Source organism: Doryrhamphus excisus, chromosome 16 (assembly GCF_030265055.1).
Source record: "Doryrhamphus excisus isolate RoL2022-K1 chromosome 16, RoL_Dexc_1.0, whole genome shotgun sequence".
NCBI lineage: Eukaryota > Metazoa > Chordata > Actinopteri > Syngnathiformes > Syngnathidae > Doryrhamphus > Doryrhamphus excisus.
This window is the reverse complement of record NC_080481.1, coordinates 2,442,699-2,467,566: the sequence shown is the minus strand read 5'-3', so window position 1 is coordinate 2,467,566 and position 24,868 is coordinate 2,442,699. Positions and strand designations below refer to the sequence as shown.

Here is a 24,868-nt window from a genome sequence, read left to right as displayed (position 1 = left end):
AAAATAATAAAATATATAATAATAATAATAATATAATATATACAATATATAATTACATAATTAAAATATAATAATAATAATATTATTCAATCAGTATTCAATCAGTAATCAAATAGAATCAAATCGAATGTCCGCAGCCCACCTTTGTCCTATAAACAGTACATAGACGAAATGCTGTGTTCTCAGAGCATGTATAATAATAATAAAAAATAATAATATAAAATGATAAAATCTATAATAATAATAATAATAATAATAATAATAATATAAAATATAATATATATAATATATACAATATATAATTACATTATTAAAATACAATAACAATACTATTATTATTTTGTTTTTCAATTATTAATAATTATTAATATAATATATATAAGATAATATACATATTAATAATAATAATTATTATTTTTATTATTATATAATAATAATATATTATTCAATCAGTATTCAATCAGTAATAAAGTTACCAATATATTAACATAATAATAATCATCATCATCATTATTATTATTATATAATATTATATAATAATTATATTCTATAATAATAATAATTATTATTATTATAGAATATAATTAATATATAATATTATTGTTATTATTATTATTATTATTATTATTATTATTATTATTATTATTATTATTATTATTATTATTATTATTATTATTATTGTGCTCTGAGAACGCAACATTTCGTCTATGTACTGGACAAAGGTGGGCCGCCGACATTTTGCAGATTTTCAAGTGGGCCCTGACTTGGTAAAGTTTATTATCATTATTATTATTATTATTCTAAAGATTCAGGATTGAAATGAAAGCAGGGAGATAAAGGAAGCCCAAACTTTTAATCAAATTAATTATCATACTTTTCATAACTGCATTCAAGACGGGCGTGATGACCAGAGAGCTACGTTCCAATCATAAACTGTGTAAGGTTCCTAAAATATTGTGACAGGTCAATAACACTCAAAAGGTTATTACTTAGGCCTATAAATATTTTTTTTTAAATCATCAGCAATAAATATCTTACAATAAAAAATAATATTTGCACAAATTAATCATATTTTTCATGACCTTTCATGGCCCACCTGCAGTACCACCACGGCCCACCAGGGGGCAATCACTGGTCTATCAGAAAGAGATTTCCAACCCTGACTCCCTACCAGACTGACAAGACAGGAAGCTGTCACATCCAGACAGATGACACAATAAAGGGTGAAGCGCCGCTGCTTGACGACCTTACTCCCATTCCGACCTGACCCCGCCACTCACACCAGGTGACAACCCGATCACTTCAAGCGAGGACCCGGGGCGCCGATGTGACCCTGGTGTTCTATCGAACCCCCTTGGCAGGTTTTGCTGAGTGCGCTTGTTGGTTTTAGCAGCACCATGCATCTTATTAAAACATGGCGACCCTGCATGCGCGCCTGCAGGCCTGCGCTATGTCAACTTGCTGATGCTAACCGTCTAATAATACTAGCAGACACACGACTATTTATATTCCTCAGAAAGGAAGATGAACTTGTTTGATTTATTCCTCCCAGCTGAGAGATATATTGACTTCTGAGAGAACGATGGCAACATGACGCTATTGACTGACCTCTCTGACCGTTCCGGATGCTTCTACCTCTCAAGCACGTATAATAACCAGACATACGTAGCAGTGCTCTTTGGGATCTTGGAAGCATAATACTACATGATAATTCATTTAACCAACGAGACGTGTCACCCCAAAACAGGAACAGTTCAGAGTCGCCATCATGCCTGGCTCAGAGGCAGTGGATGATCGAGCAGGATATGCTCTGTTTAGCTCGGATAATTGGATATTTCCACACGCTAATACAAAAACGAGAAGATGGATATGCTGTAAAAGTAAAGGCGTACAAAGTTTCTCCATCGAGGTCATATCAACTCATACTTCGGTACAGGACAAAAAATAAAATAAAAAAAATTATTTTTTTTAATTTTTTTTTTTAACTTTTAAATATTTTTTAAATTAATTTAAAAAATACAAAAAATATTTTAAATTATATTACAAAGGCAGGAAGTGAACAAATGTAACAGTTACTGATACTAAACTAAACTAAACTAAACTAAACTAAAATAAAATAAAATAAAATAAAATAAAATTAAATGTAATTAAATTATATTAAATAATAGGAAAGCAGGAAGTGAACAAATGTAACAGTTACTGATTGTAAAAGTACCAGATGGAGGGGTAGGATTTAATAAGCTTTGCTTCTTCCTACTCCTTTTGGACATGTGGAACTGGGAACTGATTATGTGATGCATTCAATTGTAATCTGATGCATGTTCAAATGAAATAAAACCATTACCACTACCATTTTTCACGACAGGATTTTCATCAACAGGGCACAAAGCCGAAAAGCAGGACAAGAAAAATGTGCTGCAATTTTACAGGAATAAAATTTAATAAAAAATATTTTTTTAATTTTTAAAAATTTTTAAAAAATTTAAAAATTTTTATAAAATGTATATATTTTTTAAAAATGTAAAAAATTTAAACATTTAAAACATTAAACATTTTTTTAAAAATTAAAGTAAAAAAATTAAAAAAATAAAAATGTATAAAATAAAGTTAAAAAATACTTAAATTATATGAGGAAAGCAGGAAGTGAACAAATGTAACAGTTACTGATTGTAAAAGTACTAGATGGAGGGGTAGGATTTAATAAGCTTTGCTTCTTCCTACTCCTTTTGGACATGTGGAACTGGGAACTGATTATGGGATGCACTCAATTGTAATCTGATGCATGTTCAAATGAAATTAAACCATTACCATTACTATTACATATTATAAAATTAACAGATGCCAGGGCCATCTTGTCATTGTCATATACGGATGTGAAAAAGCCTTTTGTTGGTATCAACTTTGGTCTTTGGCCAATTTTTACAGTTTTTTTCTTTACCAAATACACTGATGTGAAATTTTGCATGTTTATGACACTTAAATGCTTCATATCATCAAACAAATGTCAATATTAATCAATGACAACACAAGTGAACACAAAACGCAGTTTTTAAATGAAAATAGTGAGAAAAAAATATTCAAACCTACATAGCAGTGTGTGAAAAATTATCCCCTCTGTTAAAACATGATTAACCTAAGATTAATCATTAATCTATCAGTCTGGAAAAGCTTATAAAGCCATTTCTGATCTTTGGGACCCCAGCAAACCATAGTGGGAGCCATTATCCACGAATAGAAGGTCACAAAAGACCCCACAACAACATCTTTAGGCCTCAGTTAAAGTCACTGTCCATGACTCCACCATATGAAAGACACCCCAAGACCAAAACCCCCCCAAAAAAGAACATTAAGGCTAGTCTCAATTTTGCCAGAAAACATCTTCATGATCCCCAAGATCTTTGGGAAAATATTCTGCGGTCTGATGAGACAAAAGTTAAACTTTTTGGAAGGTGTGCGTGCCATTACAGAAAAAGAACATCATAGCAACAGTAAAATACGGTGGTGGTAGTGTGATGGTCTGGGGCTGTTTTGCTGTTTCGAGACCTGGAAGACTTTCTGTGATAAATGGAACCGTGGATTCTGTATATGGAAACCAACTTGGGTTGGTCAAATGTCACTCACCTGTACAGCTCATGACTAAAAAGACATTTTAGGCTGCAGCAGCATATTTATAAAGGAGATTTGAAGTCAAAATATTTTTTTTTCATTATATGAAAATTATATCCACAGCGTTCTATACCCAGAGACAATAAACATATATTAATCCATTAAATTTGACTGCTTTTTTAATTAAATCAATCAAGAAAAACGTATGCATAATGTCACATGCATCCATTTCCTAAAAAAAATTTAATTAAAAAATTTTATTAATTCATTTTGAATTAAATTTATAAACAAAAAGTTACAGTTTCAAATGCATCCCTTCATTAAAATCAAACTTTTTCAAAATTAATTTTAAATTCAATTTAAAAACACATTCATTCATTCATTTTCTACTGCTTTTTCCTCACAAGGGTCGCGGGGGTGCTGGAGCCTATCCCAGCTGTCTTCGGGCGAGAGGCTGGGTACACCCTGGACTGGTGGCCAGCCAATCACAGGGCACATATAGACAAACAACCATTCACACTCACATTCATACCTATGGACAATTTGGAGTCGCTAATTAACCTAGCATGTTTTTGGAATGTGGGAGGAAACCGGAGTACCCGGAGAAAACCCACGCATGCACAGGAAGAGGGTGGAATTGAACCCTGGTCTCCTAGCTGTGAGGTCTGCGCGCTAACCACTCGACCGCCGTGCAGCCCCATGTCACATACATCTATTTCTTTAAAAAAATTCAATTAAAAAAATGTATTAATTAATTTTTAATTAAATTTAAAAACAAAAAAGTACAGTTGCAAATGCATCCCTCCATTAAAATCAACCTTTTTCAAAATTAATTTTAAATTCAATTTAAAAACACATAGCCACAATGTCGCTTAATTCACTCCATTAAAATCAACTGTTTATAAACGTTATTCATTTTGAATTACATTTAAAAACAAACACACTTTAATTAATTTTGAATTTAATTTTAAATTTAATTTTAAAACAAAACCATGGACATTGTGACATACATCACTGTTAAATTTTTTTTTATTAATTTAAAATTACATTTTTAATTTTAGTGTTATCAAATATGAAGACACTCTGAGTAGCTCGCATTCTTCTGCACCTTCATCCTTTTATTCGCTGGGTGGAGAATTCCGGAAAAATGTCTCGTATAAGTTTTAGCAGAATTTGGGCTGCAAAAATCATCAGAACGTCTGAGCTGGAGATAATCTGCGGGGATTTGCGCTGTCAATTTGGATTGGGTCCCCAAATCGGTGCGAGAGGAAGACAATGAAGGAGGAGATATGATTTTTTCCTCACAAGAGGAGGAGAGAGAGAGCGAGAGAGAGAGAGGAAGGCGGGCAGTGAAGTGAAATGGAGGAAATGTGAGGAAATGCACAGTGAGGGTGTGTCGCCATCCTACCTGCTCTTTGACAGAAGCCAGTAGGTTGGTGGTGGTGGTGGTGGTGGTGCTGCTGCTGCTGCTTCTGGTGCAGCCACTCGGCCCCTCTCCTTCTGCATCCCCTTCCTCCATCTCTGACACCTGGATGCTGGAGTTCAGATGGATCCTGGTGTGTTTGAGCCTGAAAGAGTCACATTGCACAGTGCTGACATATTTGGATGTTTTTGGAACAAACCATTGCATGGTTGAAACCAAGCATTGGTGATATATAGTGTGATTTATTTCCCATTCAAACGTGCACACATGTGATGTGATCAGTAAACCGCACCTCCGGTAAAACCAAGGACGAGGTCACGCCGACTCACCCGACGCCGAGCTGTCTTCTGTGGCGAGCGGCTGTCACCGGCCAGATGTTGCCGTTGGAAGCAGGCCACAGCTGGCTCGATGCGTCCTGTTAGGCATCCATGCTCCTCTCGTCTCCTCCTCCGCCTCCTCCGCGAGATCTCCGCTACATGTCCGACGCCGTGCGCGCTCTTGTGCGCGTGTACGCGGCGTGCGTGTGTGGGGGGTAATCCGGTGGTCTTTCCAGTGGATGCACTTCAACCTCCGGTGGTGTCCGCGCGGAAATCTGCCGCCCGCCCACCAACCCGCCCAGCCACTGTTACTGAGCAGCGGCGTGACGTCACCATGCGGCGATGGATCGCTTTCCAATCTGATCCCAGGGTCGATCACTTGTCGATGCGTGCCAAGAAAAGTGGTGCATTTTATGTAGTGGCCCTCGCTTTTGGCGGGGGGTTAGCTTCCCTACTGTCCCTCGCTTAGAACGGCTATTTTATCGACGATTCGATGTTAATAAATTGAATATTTTCATAGTTAAATCTTAGAAAACATGTGTATGGCTTTCTAGATGTAGTTCTTAACGTCATTAGAGCCCTTTAAACATGAAATATCACCCATATAGTCACATTTACATTGCTATTACTCAACACTCTTCAACACTTATGCTGTAAATGGTAGCGAGCTAGCATGCTAACTCGTTAGCCTCTAATTAATTTCTTCTAAACTTAAGAAGCCAAAAACTTACCAACTCCAACACAGAATGGGAGAACTGTATTATTAAAAGGGATGGCTGTAATCGTGATATCCATAAAAATATATTTTGTGTGAGTAATAAATTACTTTTGCTATCATTGGGCTACGCAGCTAGCTAACTAATGTTAATTCATTCATTCATTTTCTACCGCTTATCCTCACGAGGGTCCCGGGGGGTGGGACATTCGATACCCTGCACTGGTGGCCAGCCAATCACAGGGCACATATAGACCCTGGACTGGTGGCCAGCCAATCACAGGGCACATATAGACAAACAACCATTCCCACTCATAATTAATACCTATGGATAATTTGGAGTCGCTAATTAACCTAGCATGTTTTTGGAATGTGGGAGGAAACCGGAGTACCTGGAGAAAACCCACACATGCACCGGGATAACTTACAAGAGAGTGGAATCGAACTCGGGTCTCCTAGCTGTATGGGCGCTAACCACTTGAACGTAAATACAGGTGTAATTTTAAAATTAGGTTGCAGAAAAAGTATCATGTCACTGGAATAAAAATAATATAATAAAAAATAATGAAGTCAAAATATTACAGAAATTAAGGCATAACAAGAACATTTACAAAAAAATGTATACATGCGTAAAGTCAAAATATTAAAACCCAAAAAAAAATTATGGTAATAAACTTGTTATATTAAGAAAGAAAATAATGTTAAAAATATATTTTCATATATTACAAGAAACCAAAAATAACATTTGAAATTTTGGAAAATTAATTTGAAGAAAATTAACGAAAAAAAAAAAAAAAAAAATATATATATATATAAATTCAAAATATCATGGGGATAAAGAAATGATATGAGAAGAGCATTCATGAAGATTATTTAAGTTGAAATATTTGGGGAAAAACTGCTGAAATGAAATGCTATGCTATGCTAACTATAGTGGTCCTTGCATCCTTTTGTTCTTCAATATGTGGCCCTGGCTGGAAAAGGTCTGGACACCCCTTTCTTTAATGAGACCCCTGCTGATAAATAAAAACCAACAGACATCAGTACATGCACATGCCCATTTATTCAAATAAACCGTATGTGTAGGGTATGCTACACTGAACATTTGTGTTACTTAAGCCACCTCCTCTCCGCTCATCAGTATGTAAACAAAACTCTAGTAATGCACAAACTCGCCACACTTTGGTACGGATGAGCACCACCCTGTTTTCCAAGCCGAACAACATCACAAGTGGATAACTGCCCCCATTTGTGCCGCACTCAAACGCCTCACATTGAACACAGAAGGCTTTTAATGACAAGGATGACTCCTCGTTACCGAGAGACAACTGCAGCATTTCTGTGTTCAAAATGAGTCCCGGTGGGAAATGGACTTGTGTAAAAGTAACATTTGGGATTTTCACCGGTGGACGTTTATCATGAGAAACAGGACGGGAGGCTTGTTGTGACGCCCGCACTGCTGCATGGCGAGCGTGTTCAGAAGCCATTTGCACAGTCAACGCTTAAGCTTGTTGGCCTGCACAGCATTTCCTCGTGACATGCCGCCGGGGGGAGAGTCGAGTAACGCAACGGGATTCCAATTGTGCGTATGAACACTTGGCACATTCTGCTTTGTTGCAGCAACATGAACGATACATGGAGTGGCGTGTTTCCCCACACGGGAGACTATGGGTCGTAGCAGTTTACTTTTACCTTGTAGCTTATTTCTGTTTTTTGTTTTCTTAAATGTGACAAATGTGAGTAGTTTGAAAAAAAAATTTGGGGGGTGGTTCAAATGTTCGCCACAAATGCTAGAACAGAATGACAAGCCAAACGTCCCTTTGTCAGAGCGGCAGGTTTGCAGCTCGGAAAACATATTTCACATCACTTCAACTAAAAGCCATTAGCACAAACACGTCTACGACTGACCTGCTCCGTCTTCACACACACACGTAGGCCACGAAAACGATGAGCTGGTTAACGCAACCAAACGGTTAGCTCATCAGTTGCCAGTCAAATTGAGGAATTGCATTACAAAAACAAAAACAAAAAAAACAACAGCGTCACATCTACTTGATAAAATGCTTTTTACGCAAACGGATGCAATGGAAGGGCTCGTACCGCTGCATAAACGTGAGTACAAACAGTCAGTGGACGTACAAGAAGAGTGAGTAAAAGGTGGGAATGTCGACGGCGTGCACTACTCCAGGTCGTCCACGTCCTCGGTCGCCACGGTGCTCGTTTGCTCCGAGGTTACGCCTGCAAAACAAGGAGGAACCCTTAAATACACAAACAACACATGACAAACATGCCCGAACTTGCCCCATTTAAAATGAAAAGACTGCCATAATGATATCATGTAAATCAGGGGTCTCAAACACACAGCCCCGCGGGCCAAATGTGGCCCGCAGGACACTAGTTTGAGGCCCCCGCCTTGATATGAAAGTTTAATGTTAGTTTGATATGGATGCTGTATGGTATCATGTACCCAGAAAAAATTATTACGTTTGATTCATGTTCATGTTAAAGGTTAAATAACTGTTAATAGTTATCCTCCCTATCCGTGTGGAAGTGGTAAGTTTTTGGCTATTTAAGTTGAAAGGAAATAACTTGAAGGCTACCGTTTAGGTCGCTAGCTCTCTCGTTTGCGAGTTAGCATGTGTCTCGAGACCCTGCAGTTGCGCAATATGTTGTAAATAAAAAGTATAAATGTGACTATAGTCGTGTTTTGTCATGTCTACAGGGCTCTAATAATGCTTTGTTCATTTTAATATGAAAAAAATCATTTGTCTACCCGGCAACTATATGTGGTTTCTTAAGTTTTCATTATTATTATTATTATATTTATTTAATGACTCGTTCTTGTGTAACTGTAAATATATCCTGGTGCTTGGGGGACAGGAAGTGATGTCGGGGATTCAGAGTTGAATTTCAGAATGGTGTGTTGGGGATTATTGCGCCTGTTGTGCAATCATTCAAATAGTCAATAATAGCCTGATGTCTTTTGCGTCTCACGCGGCATTACACTAGTGACATCTTGTGGCTAGTGTAAAATACTACGTGTCATCCCGTCTTTGAATGCCTCATGTTTGCATTTGTATTCATTTTTATGATTGAAAATACATTTATTCATTTTCTACCGCTTTTTCCTCACAAGGGTCGCGGGGGGTGCTGGAGCCTATCCCAGCTGTCTTCGGACGAGAGGCGGGGTACACCCTGGACTGGTGGCCAGCCAATCACAGGGCACATATAGACAAACAACCATTCACACTCACATTCATACCTATGGACAATTTGGAGTCGCTAATTAACCTAGCATGTTTTTGGAATGTGGGAGGAAACCGGAGTACCCGGAGAAAAACGGGGAGAACATGCAAACTCCACACAGAGATGGCCGAGGGTGGAATTGAACCCTGGTCTCCTAGCTGTGAGGTCTGCGCGCTAACCACTAGGCCGCCGTGCAGCCTGAAAATACATAAAATGTATAAAATAATCACTAATAATCACATTAATATATTTTTGCTAGGTGAATTATAACCAGGGAGGCACGGCGGTCAAGTGGTTAGCGCGCAGACCTGGGTTCAATTCCACCGTCGGCCATCTTTGTGTGGAGTTTGCATGTTCTCCCCGTGCATGCATGGGTTTTCTCCGGGTACTCCGGTTTCCTCCCACATTCCAAAAACATGCTAGGTTAATTAGCGACTCCAAATTGTCCATAGGTATGAATGTGAGTGTGAATGGTTGTTTGTCTATATGTGCCCTGTGATTGGCTGGCCACCAGTTCAGGGTGTACCCCGCCTCTCGCCAGAAGACAGCTGGGATAGGCTCCAGCACCCCCCGCGACCCTCGTGAGGATAAGCGGTAGAAAATGAATGAATTATAACCACTCTAATTAGTGCCTAGTATTACGCTACGTAGCCAAGATGGCGTCCTGCTCGTGTTGAGGGTAACATCCGGGTATTGTGAGTCCACTTATTCACTCAAAAGAATAAGTGTAAGTACGAAAGTGCGCGAATTGAGACACCGTAGGATACCGTACTTGAGGCGTCGTCGTCGTTGGGGGACTTCTTTTTATCCTCCACGTAGCCGTGACTCAGCAGCTTGGACATGCTGACCGGGGGGGTCCGCTTATCATGAGACCTGCGCAGATGACGAGGAGTCATGCTTACGTGCTCACGCATGTACCGTGACCGTGACGGGGATGTACTCACATCCTCTTGTATTTGCCGCTCACAGAAAGCGGCTCCAACGCCACGGCCGTGAGCTCGGGGGACATCTGTAAAAATGGAGAGATGATAAAAGGGTCATGTGCGCACTTTTACAATGTGGGAGGGGAAAAAAAAAAAAGTGCGCCGACTGGTGAGTGGACCACAAATGAAGACGTGTCAAAAACTACAAATGAAAATTTGCTTCTAATGAGAAATGCAGCCGGTGATTTCATGATGATGAAAAAAATAAAAATAACACGATGGAGGAGGCAGGGAGAGGAACTATAAACAATAATTTAAAAAAAAAAAGATGCCGACGCTTGACAGCTTCACCTTATCTTTATCATGAGTAAAGCTATCGGTCTCTCTTTCCCAGGATGAACTGTTATCAGTGCCAAACGGTGCAAGCAAAGGCTGCCTGCCGCCCTTCGCCTGGCTGTTGGGAGACGTTGCTTTGCTTCCGCTGTAAGTACAAAACCACGTGTGTTTTAATTAATAGTCCCGTTTCATCTTGCATTGGAATGAACCCATGTGGTGCACTGTTGACTTGTAAGGTTTATTGTTTGTTTCGCCTAAAACAGGGGTGCTCATTAAGTCGATCGCGGAGGTGGTACTGGTCGATCGCGGCGTGACATTAAAAAAATATCATCCCAGCATCAATGCCGTCACTTGATTGATATACAGGGCAGCCATTCAGATGACAACTGAATGTTGCCCTTCGGGCGACCAATCAAATCAAACAACGTCTCTAAGTGCAGCAGAACTTACGATGTCAGCCTATCAGCCATCCCCGTTACTTGATTGACATACAGGACAACCAGTCAGATGACAACTGAATTTTGACCTTTAGGTCACCGCTCATGCGTAGACAGCGATGCAAAGTGCTAAGCTAGTAGGCGAATTGCGTTAGATTTTAAGCCCTCGCTAAAGTTTATGGTCACTAAAATGAGTGAAGGAGCTGGACCAAGTAAAAAGGCAAAAACATATCACTTCCATACGGAATGGGAGGTGGACTTTTTTTTCACAATGTCTTTTTCACAAGTGCGTTTGCCTCATATGCCATTCTACCATCGCAGTACCAAAGAAGGGAAATGTGGAGTAATGTGGAGGTAATTACAAAAAATGTTAACTGTTAATTATGTGTGTTTTGCAATATTGGCTCATTTGGTTATGTAAGGTACATCAACATACATTGTACGTACAAATAATACTCAATACATTTGACAATAAATAGATGTTTTGCATTTTTGTAGTGGGTAGATCATTTTGACTCGGTCATTTTAAAAGTAGCTCGCATGCTGAAAAAGTGTGAGCACCCCTGGCCTAAAATAAAAAAAAGGTGAAACGACGCAGCTGCGCCAAAGCAGCGTTTTATTTACCTGTTTGAGTGATCACCTGCAAACCAGTTGTTAGAAACGTACGGTTTCTTCGGCTGGTCGTCATCATTGTCATCATGGCTCAAAAGCCCTACAGAAGGGCGGGGCAAACATGTCAGAACCACTACAGTAAACCTCGGATATATCGGACTCGGATATATCGGAAATTCGCTCACAACGGACAGATAAAAAAGAAGCGATTTTTCTGTAATGCATTTCCAATAAAAATTCATTGCATATATCGGATTTTTTATAACGGATTTCGCCTATTTCGGACAAAATCTCCAGTCCCGTTCCAATGTATTTCCATTAAATTTCCCTCGCATATATCGCATGGCCGCATCGTGGCGCCCCGATTCGCCGAATCGTGACAGCCCGCTATACGACGTCATTTGCAGCGTTTGCAGTGTTGCCTGCGCGTCCAGGTACATTGGAAACATAGTCAAGGAAGTGCCTTTTTATAACGGATAAAATCCGATTTACGCATATACCGGATATAAATCCGATATATGCATAAAACAGACATTTTCCGGTATACGCATATAACGGATTTCGCTTATATCGGACAAAACCAGTGGGAACAATTGAATCCGATATATCCGAGGTTTACTGTATTAATAAGAATGCATCAATATGAGGAATTACTACCTTTGTGGCCGCCTTGTTTTGCAAGCTTAACGTAGTCGGAATCGGACTCAAAGATCCCAACCCGCCGTCCGCTGATCCTCTCCATCGGGGCGCTCTCGTCAGCGCTCTGTGACAGACCAGGGATCTGAGACGTCGGCCCTGCCGCGCCGCCGGTTGCCGCTCCGGGCTTTATGCCTGTAAATCATAATACAATTACATTTGGAACCATAAAAGTGAGTTTTTACATTTAATAATTACCTCCAGGCTTGGTTCTTCGATGGTTGGGTACCACAGCACTCATACTCAAAAGAAATCTGAAAACCAAAAGAACATTTATTAATTTGAACCTGTGTCTTACCTGAAACCGGAAATAATAATAATAATAATAATAATAATGTATACAGTAAAATACGGCACTGGTTAGCAAAAGCAAATATAACACGTTTTAATATTTATTTGTACGCCGTTACATCTTACAATTAACAACTACCGTGTTAAACTACATTGTCTATTTTTCTTCTTATTTAGCATAACGATAAACAAATAAGATTCATAAATTATGCACAGAATTTAGCACTAAAGCAGCTTTGCACCGTGACATCTCTAACAATGCCATGCTAAAGCGGGTAGCTAAGCTAGCTAAACAGAGCAGCTAACCCGACAGCACCGACACCACGGTTACAGTCAGACGATAAAAAAACAGAAATAATTGCATTATGCGGCTTTAAAACGTGTTTGGTTAATATAATTTACCGTTTGCTGTTTCTTATTCTGCAACTACGAAGGGGGGGAAGGACCGACGAATAACGTTACAATGTACTTCCGGTGACTTCAGATACTCATTTCCGATTTCCGAATCAAAGATCGTGTATTTGTGTAGATGCGCACAAAACTGATTGCGAGTGAGACCTGAGGCCTTTGTGAAATCGGCATTAAGTGCGTTTTTGAAACGATTAATTAATAGCGAGGTTGTTTGAAATCGTATACTATGTATACTTTACCCATACTTACTATTTTGACAGTCCAGTGCTGTCCCTAATTAATTACAACAACCACACTCCAGTTCCGCGATGTTGCCAACTCACCATTTGGGGCGTGTTGAGTGCAACATCCGGGTACTGACGCAGCATTGACTAGTACGCTACGTGTAAGTATGCAAATGTGCGAATTAAAACACGGCTCAATCCAACAAAATGAATTTGTTGTATTGCATTGTGTTTTTTTATTTAAGGCAATATAAAGACAAATGATTTAATGATTTAATAGAATACCAAATTTAAATTTAAATTTTTTTTCAAACTTTCTCTTTTCTTTGAATTCTATAGTTATAAAAAGAGATAAAAAGAGACAGGTCATTACTGCATGTAACGGGACACAAGGTTTTGTTGTTTTACATGCTCTGATCATGTAGTAACAGCTATATTCATGATCACACAATACGATGGTATATTGCCGTATTTGGTCATTTTAAATATTACCGGAACTACTTTCCTGGGCTCATTGATTTCACATAGCAACATACAAATGAACACAGAAGCATGTCACATTATATGGAAATGGAGCATTTTTGGCGCTCTTTGGAGTCTTTTTCAGAGTCTGAGCTGTCTCTTTTTATCTGTTTTTATATCTTTAGAATGCACAGAAAAGTGAAAGGCATATATGTTCATGTCTCACATGAGGATTGTGGATGATTTTGCCTGTTCATTTTAATATGTAGCTATATAAATTCAAACTAAAAGCACTATTTACTTGCTTAGAGTTCTGTACTTCTCAGTACAAAGCAAAACAGATGAGCGCATGAATCATAATTGTTGACCGCCACCTCCGTACGTTCTCCACACCTCTCCTCTTTCGGTCGCATTACAGCCTTTATCTCTTTCTTTTCGTGTAAACTCTTTCTCTAAATTCACACCTCATCTGCATGTGGAGGCCCTGCTGTTCCTGATGAGGAAAAAAAAAAGGAAAACGCATAATAACTTTATGTCTATTTGAGTTTCTATCATCATGTTTCCATAGTTACAGCTGCTATATAGATTGGTGTCCATACGAGCCTAGTTACTGTTTAACCTCCCCACCCACATTTGCCCAGATTAGGAAAATCAATAAGATAACAGCGGCAACACCGGCCTTACCTTGTACCAACACCCTTCTCACACTAGAGCAGCCAAACTTTCACATTTTACACCTCATGGTGGGAGAAAAAGTAAGAATTAAAAACATCCTTGCAAGGACGTAAAGGGACGACGCCATGGTCAATGTAAACACCTCAAGCTCAAATATGGAACTTCCATTTGGTGAGTAAACACTTTTATTAACTGGGATGAGTGGATTCATTGGAAAATGTGGTGATCGTTCCCGATCACTTGGTGCGGCAGCTGCTCAGTGCACAGAAGCTCCAAATTTCACCGCCATTTGGGTCTGGTATTTTCACACGGCTGTTATCGAGGAGGTGTGTCACAGATATGGAGGTTGTTAACAAGGCCGTGGAAGCTGTGCACCAGTGCTGATGATTACTGATGTGTTGTTGTTCTAGATTTTGATCATGATTATAGGAAGGATGGGAAATCATGTGGGAAGGATATTGTTCTGATGAAGAAAAAAATCTGGTTTATCCTTATATTAAAAAAAAACATCTATGATAAAAATGTACTTTCATGCATGATGACTTTTTTCCTCAGAATTTCAGAAAAAAACAGATTTAGACCATGCAACATGGCCTAAAGTTTGTCTAGTGTCCATTCACTAGGTACTTTGCATGTAACATCGGATGCAAATCCCTTTGTAACACAAATGGAAGAGAAGTGGAAAAAACTCTTCTGTCTACTTGTTTGGTAAAAAGTAGGAAATCAGGATAAATATGAATTGCATGCATACGGGACATGACCCACATTGTCGGAGAAAATAGGCCCAGGGCCATTGAGAGCCAGCACCTGTCACCAGCACTTTAACTTGTCAAAAGTTAGCCTAATTACAGTATATACAGTGAAGAAAATAAGTATTTGAACACCCTGCTATTTTGCTATTTCTCCCACTTAGAAATCATGGAGGGGTCTGAAATTTTCATCGTAGGTGCATGTCCACTGTGAGAGAGATAAACTAAAAAGAAAAATCCAGAAATCACAATGCATGATTTTTTAACAATTTATTTGTGTGATACAGCTGCAAATAAGTATTTGAACACCTGTGTATCATCTAGAATTCTGACCCTGAAAGACCTGTTAGTCTGCCCATTAGAAGTCCACCTGCACTCCATGTATCATCCTGAATCAGATGCACCTGTTTGAGGTCGTTAGCTGCATAAAGACACCTGTCCACCCCATACAATCAGTAAGACTTTAACTTGTAACATGGCGAAGACCAAAGAGCTGTCCAAAGACACCAGAGACAAAATTGTACACCTCCACAAGGCTGGAAAGGGCTACGGAGCAATTACCAAGCAGCTTGGTGAAAAAAGGTCCACTGTTGGAGCTATCATTAGAAAATGGAAGAAGCTAAACATGACGGTCAATCTCAATCGGAGTGGAGCCCCATGCAAGATATCACCTCGTGGGGTCTCAATGATTCTAAGAAAGGTGAGGAATCAGCCCAGAACTACACGACAGGACTTGGTCAATGACCTGAAAAGAGCTGGGACCACCGTTTCCAAGGTTACTGTAGGTAATACACTAAGACGTCATGATGTGAAATCATGCATGGCACGAAAGGTTCCCCTGCTTAAACCAGCACATGTCAAGGCCCGTCTTAAGTTTGCATATGACCATTTGGATGATACAGAGGAGTCATGGGAGAAAGTTTTATGGTCAGATGAGACCAAAATAGAACTTTTTGGTCATAATTCCAATAAGCGTGTTTGGAGGAAGAAGAATGAAGAGTACAATCCGAAGAACACCATCCCTACTGTGAAGCATGGGGGTGGTAGCATCATGCTTTGGGGGTGTTTTTCTGCACATGGGACAGGACGAGTGCACTGCATTAAAGAGAGGATGACTGGGGCCGTGTATTGTGAGATTTTGGGGAACAACCTCCTTCCCTCTGTCAGAGCATTGAAGATGGGTCGTGGCTGGGTCTTCCAACACGACAACGACCCGAAGCACACAGCCAGGAAAACCAAGGAGTGGCTCCGTAAGAAGCATATCAAGGTTCTAGCATGGCCCAGCCAGTCTCCAGACCTGAACCCAATCGAAAATCTTTGGAGGGAGCTCAAACTCCGTGTTTCTCAGCGACAGCCCAGAAACCTGACTGATCTAGAGAAGATCTGTGTGGAGGAGTGGGCCAAGATCCCTCCTGCAGTGTGTGCAAACCTGGTGAAAAACTACAGGAAACGTTTGACCTCTGTAATAGCAAACAAAGGCTACTGTACCAAATATTAACATTCATTTTCTCAGGTGTTCAAATACTTATTAGCAGCTGTATCACACAAATAAATTGTTAAAAAATCATGCATTGTGATTTCTGGATTTTTCTTTTTAGTTTATCTCTCTCACAGTGGACATGCACCTACGATGAAAATTTCAGACCCCTCCATGATTTCTAAGTGGGAGAAATAGCAAAATAGCAGGGTGTTCAAATACTTATTTTCTTCACTGTATAATAGGAATAGGGATTTATTTAGTCTTTTTAGTGTCGTTTATGTGCATTACTTTGAATGAAGTTGCTTTAAAATTTTAGAAAAGTACTGCTGATGGAAACCAGGACTGGTTATGGACAAATGTGTGGAAAAGATGTCGAAAAAATGGAAAATTCTTCTGTCAAAAGAAGAAAGTGATTGGCTGATTTTGTACTTTGTGTACAGATTGTGCTGCATGTTGTTGTACCTGCTCTTCACTTTGCAAGATGTCTTGCTATACGCCAGGGGTCTTCCATTCATATTGAGTTAGGTCTGCTTATGCATTTTTTTCCATAGCAAAGGTCTGAATGATATTTAAAATGATATTAAACATTATATTATATTATGATATTAAAAATGTCATCCAATACTTCTCTATAAGAGAAGTATTGGATGAAATATGATCTCAGGGAAGCCATAGCATTTCAGTATGTGGAATCAAACTATGGAATGGATTGAGTAAGGAAATCAAACAATGCACAACGATGAGCCAATACAAGAAACAATACAAGCAGTTGATGTTTGCTAAATACAAGGATGAAGAGTCTTGAACCAGTCATGATGTGCTATATATATCACTATATTGACACGCACTATGGTACACATTATGGCATTGGATGCTCATATCAACTTGTACTTTGGTACATGACAAAAAATTAAAACATAAAAAAAACATTAAAAATAAAAATATAATTACAAATAAATAAACTTAAATTACATTGGAAAGCAGGAAGTGAACAAATGTAACAGTTACTGATTGTAAAAGTACCAGATGGAGGGGTAGGATTTAATAAGCTTTGCTTCTTCCTACTCCTTTTGGACATGTGGAACTGGGAACTGATTATGTGATGCATTCAATTGTAATCTGATGCACGTTCAAATGAAATATAACCATAACCATATTTTGCCTTAAACTGCATCAAACATACTAGTTTTTATGAATATGACATATAATATAAACAATATAAAGACATATAAACAACACAATAATCTTGGCATTGCCTTTACAAGAAAACAGGAACAAATGTAATTTAAAAAAAACTTCACACATAGATCATTAACAAATAATTTCGTTTTACAGATCATTTACATACACACATAAACATACACACAATAATAACTATAGCAACTTCTGATTCATCTCTGTCAATTTCAGACTTAATAATGTACAGATGTCAACCACGCCCCTTTCTGGTTTATGCCCCGCCCACTCCGAGTACAGATTAGATTTAGATGGGTGAACAGATCCAGATCCAGATCCAGATAATGGTGTACTTGCTCATCCCTACGCTTTAGTCACATTTTGTTCAATTACATTTGTGCGTTTCTTCAATCTGGTAGTTGCATTACTGTACACATGTGCCTCTACACAACAGTATACTTGAGAGAAAAAGGTCCAATCCCATGCAGTACATTTATGTTATAAATACATTCTTTGGCAGCAGCCCGCTGTAAGCTCCTTTTTGGCCTGGATGTGGATCTGGATCTGGACTATAATATACTTCTTTGTCCAAAGAAGCTGCAAATACTTGCCTTGTTGCGTCCCCATTGAAAGTGTTGCTGATAATGAATATCCATTGTGAGGGACAATATGATGACTGAAGGAGGAATCAGACATCCGAGCGTGAGTGAGTGTTGATGAGTATATTTTTACCACGTTGTGGAGAGTTGTATGGTGGTATTTGGTACGTTTAAGTTAGTGTGGGGTTAAGCGTGGTGGGGGTCATGTTCACAATGATATTGTAATGGTCATCATGGCATGAACACTTCCTCAATCTCTTATTCTACCCTTTTTGCTCAGCTAACCAGCATGCTGAAGCTTACTGCCCTCTATAGCTTACACATGAAACAGCAGCTTGGAACAACCAATGCTATAATATTTGATTCATTTTTGGTTCAACCATCGTTGAGGCTATGGGTGCCTACAGGTGGGTGCCTAGCTCCACCCGCCTTTCTTGCCCCCTATAATGGCCGTACATCACTCTGTTCCATTCGTTCCAGTCGGTAATCCTGTTTTTAACTCTCCAATGGTGCCAAACATGTGGTGTTAATTGCTCAAAAGAAGAAAGTGATTGGCTGATTTTGTACTTTGTGTACAGTTGCATGTTGTTTGTTGTACCTGCTCTTCGCTTTGCAAGATGTCTTCCATTCATATTGAGTTAGGTCTGTTTGCAATTTTTTTCCACAGCAAAAGTCTGAATGATATTTAAATATTATTATTATATTATCCAAATATTAAATATATGATATTATATTATGATATTAAAAATGTCATCCAATACTTCTCTACAAGAGAGGAGAAATATGATCTCAGGGAAGAAGTACATTTGAAATATTTATATGCTATGACTACGTTATGCTAGCCATAGCATTTCAGTATGTGGAATCAAACTATGGAATGGATTGAGTAAGGGAATCAAACAATGCACAACGATGAGCCAATTCAAGAAACAATACAAGCAGTTGATGTTTGCTAAATACAAGGATGAAGAGTCTTGAACCAGTCATGATGTGCTATATATATCACTATATTGACACGCACTATGGTACACATTAATTCATTGTATGGTCATATCACCCCGTACTTTGGTACATGACAAAAAATTAAATCATAAAAAAATACATTAAAAAAACATAAAAAAACATTTAAAAAAACGCCTTTCTTGCCCCCTATAATGGCCGTACATCACTCTGTTCCATTTGTTCCAGTCAGTATTTTTTTTTAACTCTCCAATGGTGCCAAACATGTGGTGTTAATTGCTCAACGGCCACAGCCTTTACAAACCGCCGTGCTGCGCTGTTGGCAGAGGCTCTTCTTTAATGTAAACATGACAACAGCCGTTCAGCAGCCACTCAGCACATATTTGTTTGCCCAAAAAGAAGAAGGTCTTAAAAGCGGCCAGGCTCCTCCAGGTATACCAACCAAGTCAACATTATGAAACATCCTTCCGACGGCTACTGTATATGATAGCCATACCTTGCATTTAACATTTGCATGATAAAGATAACATATATTTCCTGCTCAATGCTATTCATAACCTGATACCTGCCGAGACCACACCCACTCGTCATTAAATCACCAAATCTGAGGCCAAGATGGATCACTTCCTCCGGGTTGGGACTTGATCTAATTAGAGGCTCCTGATCTAATTAAAGGTGCCAGTTGAGGTGGCTCGGGCATCTAGTCCGCCTCCCTGGTGAGGTGTTCTGGGCATGCCTGGCTGGGAGAAGGCCCCAGTGCAGACCCAGGACACCCTGGAGGGATTATGTCTCACAGATGGTCTTGGAACGCCTCCGGTGTTTTCCCGGTGGAACTGAAGGAAGTGGCCGTGGCCACCGTGATCCGGACCCGGATTTTTATATTGTTTTACCAATCATGTTTTTCATGCAAAACACAATGCATGTATACCAGGGGTCTCAAACACGTGGCCCGCGGGCCAAATGTGGCCCGCAGGACACTAGTTTGAGGCCCCCGCCTTGATATGAAAGTTTAATGTTAGTGCGGCCCGCGCAAGTTTGATATGGATGCTGTATGGTATCATGTACCCAGAAAAAAATATTACGTTTGATTCATGTTCATGTTAAAGGTTAAATAACTGTTAATAGTTATCCTCGCTATCCATGTGGAAGTGGTAAGTTTTTGGCTATTTAAGTTTAAAGGAAATAACTTGAAGGCTACCGTTTAGGTCGCTAGCTCTCTAGTTTGCGAGTTAGCATGTGTCTCAAGACCCTGCAGTTGCGCAATATGTTGTAAATAAAAAGAGTATAAATGTGACTATAGTCGTGTTTTGTCATGTCTACAGGGCTCTAATAATGCTTTGTTCATTTTAATATGAAAAAAATAATTTGTCTACCCACCAACTATATGTGCTTTCTTAAGTTTTTATTATTTGCCGTTTTATTATTATTATTATATTTATTTATTACTGATTGATTGATTTTCTTTATTCTTGATTTCTTGATTTGTTTATTTATTTTTCATTTTATTTTGTGCAGAAAAATAAAAATTAAGATATTTGAGAACAGTGGAATGTTTTATCAGAGCTTTTATTGTAGAAAATCGGAACCAAAGCACTGAAATTTTTTTTATTTTTTTTTTGGAAAACCTGATGCGGCCCAGCCTTGCCCAGACCCTAGTTCCAGTGGCCCCCCAGGTAAATTGAGTTTGAGACCCCTGATGTATACCAATACAAAGTCATTGATTTTGGTGATGTTTTCTAATTAAATTAGTTCAGAACTTTCTTCTCTTAATCCAAATTCACAAAGTAATCAGAAACAATTAGTCACACACATGAAACAGAACTCTGAAAGTATTTGTTCAGTATTTTGAAATAGGATTATAAAGACATTAAGCTCCCGGTTTGCACAAGTGGCATGCCATGAAGTAGCCGCTCATCTAACTTATCTAAGTATAATCGAATAAAGTATGATGTTCATCCACTCTCAATGTGCTTCTCATGCGCTCAACCTGTCAACAGGGAACCGTTACACTGTTGGCTTGACACTATTAATTCCAGTGTTCAAGTCTCCAATCAAATCTCATTGTGACAGGTATTAGAGGATTATCACTGAGTGCCTTGGGCCCTTGCGGTGGCCCAGACAAACAGCCATTTCCTGTCCCAGGCTGCCGCAACTGCCCAGGCTCATGGGCCTTTGCCCCGCGGGCCGGCTGAGTGTCAGGCTTGGCCTCGTCAGGGATGTACGTCCACGATGGGACGCCGCGCTTCTCCAGTACAGGTAAAAAGGGAAGGAAAGAGCATTTTGTGGATTATTCTAGAGAGTAACTGATGTAGAATAAGGGGCTGTTTGTGCATTGGCTGTTTGAAAACAAAGCTGCTGGAAGAGTCCGCATGAAAAAATTAGCTTGTTTTTTTTCAGGTTTGTTGAGTTTTGTTGTTTATGTGTGCAATGAGAGAGAATGCAAACCATATCAATGTGTATGGAAAGCAAATAAATTAATGTCAACCTTAATCCTCACAGCCACTAAAAGTGAAAGCAGGAAGCATTGAGTGACCTACTAGTGAATGTACACATGAGGGCAGCAGAGAGTCGCTTTTGTACGATCTTTGTTGTTGTCATAATTTTGCCAGAAAGTTTCACTCCCCCTTTAGATCATATATTTGTGTCATTAGTATTGCTGTATTTAAAAAAAACCCAAATCGAATTTAAATTCCTTCGAATTTAAAAGACCAGGTTATGTTGGTACTTTACTGTAGTGATTTTCCACCACTGTACCGCTAGTGTGCCGTGAGGAATTATCCGATATTATTTTTTTTTTAATTAACATTTATTAACAATTTTCTGCAAATATTATGTCATCGCCGAGTGTCCGTGGCGTAATATTCGTCCGTGTGGCAACACGTAGCTAATTGCTACACGTTCCTCCAATGGACTTAATGATGCACGTGAGGTGGTTAAAAACGTGCCGTGGCTAAAAAAATAATAAAAAAAAAAAGTAGAAAAACACTGCTGTAGGCTACTGTAGCAATAGGAAATAATATCACAGTTTATACCGCTACAAGTAACTTATCAACATATCTAAATGACACCATTTTTGGACACTAATAGACACTGGCTAACAATACTAATCCAGTGCTAGCCACCTTTGAGGAGAGACAGTTGTCACGTGAAGTCACGTGACCCCAGCATGCAAATTTGACACATCAGGTGACGATTGTAACTATCGTTTTATGACAATGACGGGGATGTTTTCTTTTTTGATATTTGTCAAAAATGGTTTCACTTCAATATAAGCCCATCGTGGGCCAAAAATAGTTCAGTCTGTAAGGACAATTGGGTCAAAATTGTTCAAAATTGCAACTTGTTATTGGAGAGATGCTAGTCTGATTCCTGACTATTTGCAACCCCCCTAACTTTTACATCTCCTTGCCTGCATCCGTGTATATATGACATATTGTTCTCTTTGCGGTATAATGCATTTTAATTTGGTGATTAGAAATGAATAATACCAATATTGTATGTAATGCTTGGATAATATTTCAGTAACGCCATTCCAGCTAAATGTCTGTTGATTGATCTACTGCTCACTGAACGCTCTGTGGTAGGATCACGTGGAGATAACAACAGTGATCAGAGACGACTTGCTGACAGAAGTGATGGAACCATAAGTGGACATGTACTCTCAGCAAAAGAGGGTTAATGATTGCCGGGCCTTATCATGCACTGTGATTGATTTACGTCTTGCATGGGTCTCCGTGTTTATTGACGCAATTGTTTACTTATTTGGTGCACAGAGGCAACTTTCTGATGCGGAGCTTCACTCTTTTTTTTTTTTTTTTGTTTTTTTTTAAATTTGCAGTTTTTTCCAGGGAATACCTTAGCTTGACAGTGAATTGAAGCAGGAATATATCTATATATGTGTTCAAATATTATAGGCCACTAATGATGTGGAAAAAAACAACAACAATGATATCACCACGAGTCATATCTTTTCTCAAGTGCGTGCTTACATCATTTTATCTACATTTTTATCATCCTGTAATATTGTGCGATACTGCACAGCTAAATAGGCCCTTGTGGTTTATGATTACCTTGAAACCAAATACATGTCATGAGTATGAGAACACTCCTATGCTTTTTTTTTTAATTTCTTTTTTTTTTAATTCCTCCTTGAGACATTTTGAAACCAAAATGAAGCAGTTCCTCAGCTGATAACTGAGGACTGAGAACATTTTACCTTCAAATAGAATAAGATAGTACTTCAGGAGGATGATTACATCCATGATTTAATCTTTCCTATATAAGCGCTATTCAACGATTCAATGATTGGCTTTGTCTCACTGGACACAGGCTCCTATCTTTACAGATAAAATGTTTTAAAGAAAACAAAAAAAAACATTTACAACAATGAAGTTGAAGAGAGTTACAGTTAACATTTGACTCACAAAGAAACAGAGAGAAAGCTCATTTGCAGAATAACATCTTTGCATTATTTGGGGCATCCTTATTAAATGAATAGTCGTCCAGTGGCTTAGAAAATATGATTTCCCCCGTGGTCAGCCTCGGGGCTTGCATAAGTGGTGTTATTTGCAGATAGCTATCTGTTGACAAGGTCTTTGCCATGACACTCGACTCACCTATCTGCTCCATCTACTGCATGACAACACAGCAGTAGCCTCCTTTCTGCTGCAGCAAGCACATTGTCTCCCGGTTTTAGTCTTATCAACATTCTCCTGGATATGCCTCACAAACAAACTTCAGCGTGGCGACTCTTTGTGGAAGAAGAAAATAAGTCCCCAGACATATGCATATTCCTTTTTCTTTTCGCGCTCCGTTATCTTTGTATTTTCCTCGCCGCTGCTAGTTCCCGTGTTGGGCTTTTACAGTGTCGAGTCCCCCGCTGCTTGTCTTTGAGATGGCACTTAGGGAAATGAAATGTAGTCATTGAGGAGAAGGTACAAAAAGGCAGCGGTTGCAAATGGAGTTTGGTCAGTGGTCGGAGATTCCTATTCCGAATAGATAGACAGGACTTTGTTCACAAACTGGAGTTTGAAGTTTCAAAGGGGAGAATCGCACATGTTACATCAGGTCTCAGTGATCCTTTGACTTTTAGCCCGAGGGCAAGAGTTTGGGTGACTGATTATAAGACAGCACTTTCTGGCCCATCACATTTCAACATGGCAGCCGCCCTCGTCGTATTAAACGGGTGACAGAGGTGATGTCATATGAAGCAGGCGACAGGGAATGCTGTCATAACCGTCAAACCTCGACAAATACTTGTACTTATAATATGCGTCACCGACAAATAAATACGGGCTATTACTCTGCTGTGCCGCCATTGCTGCTTTATGTGGATTTTTAGGAAAAGTTGTGTTAGCATACAAACACTCTCTGAAAGTGGAAAAGTTAAACCAAGTTTTTGTGTTGTTATGTAGGCCGATGATGTAATGAACAATCTTTGATGAAACCTTGAAGACCCAAAAATTGTTTCACTTTTGTGTTTACATCCATCTTCTATACCGCTTATTGTGACGAGGGTCACGAGCATGCT

The 24,868-nt window shown here is 39.1% G+C and overlaps 2 protein-coding genes across 10 annotated transcripts in view; both read right to left on the bottom strand.

The window, feature by feature from the left end:
* Window positions 1-6,204, bottom strand: part of LOC131104516 (plakophilin-4-like) — a 44,585-nt gene extending 38,381 nt beyond the window's left edge. For 5 of the 6 annotated variants that reach the window (XM_058051800.1, XM_058051802.1, XM_058051804.1 and 2 more), the window contains exons 1-2: window positions 5,359-6,204; window positions 5,015-5,174 (exon numbers count right to left, since the gene is read on the bottom strand). In XM_058051800.1, the coding sequence (XP_057907783.1) occupies window positions 5,015-5,125 (111 nt within the window). In that variant the 5' untranslated portion in view covers window positions 5,126-5,174; window positions 5,359-6,204. Of the gene's footprint in view, window positions 1-5,014; window positions 5,175-5,321 lie in introns of all 6 variants that reach the window. The other variant, XM_058051801.1, reaches the window with a different exon arrangement.
* A 901-nt stretch (window positions 6,205-7,105) lies between these two features.
* On the bottom strand, window positions 7,106-24,391 carry c16h7orf57 (chromosome 16 C7orf57 homolog). Of its 4 annotated transcripts, none has more exons than XM_058051189.1 (8): window positions 23,955-24,391; window positions 12,510-12,565; window positions 12,273-12,446; window positions 11,628-11,715; window positions 10,582-10,711; window positions 10,252-10,316; window positions 10,080-10,180; window positions 7,106-8,299 (listed from the first exon to the last, which is right to left on the bottom strand). In XM_058051189.1, the coding sequence occupies exons 1-8, from the start codon at window positions 24,044-24,046 to the stop codon at window positions 8,241-8,243; spliced, it is 765 nt and encodes a 254-aa protein (XP_057907172.1). In that variant the 5' UTR covers window positions 24,047-24,391; the 3' UTR covers window positions 7,106-8,240. The 4 variants fall into 4 exon arrangements, with proteins under 4 accessions (XP_057907172.1, XP_057907176.1, XP_057907173.1 ...); XM_058051193.1 differs by lacking the exon at window positions 23,955-24,391 and adding an exon at window positions 13,263-13,284; XM_058051190.1 differs by lacking the exon at window positions 23,955-24,391 and adding an exon at window positions 13,005-13,115.
* Window positions 24,392-24,868: the final 477 nt, after the last annotated feature.

Bases quoted from the DNA above. Each gene is read 5' to 3' on its own strand.
- c16h7orf57 (XM_058051189.1), bottom strand. From the start codon at position 24,046: ATGTTGATAAGACTAAAACCGGGAGACAATGTGCTTGCTGCAGCAGAA. The intron at 12,566-23,954 runs GTGAGTCGAGTG...TTTGGTTTTCAG, and splicing joins GCAGTAGATGGAGCAGATAG to ATTTCTTTTGAGTATGAGTG. The intron at 10,317-10,581 runs GTGAAGCTGTCA...CCATTTTTACAG, and splicing joins TTACTCATGATAAAGATAAG to ATGTCCCCCGAGCTCACGGC.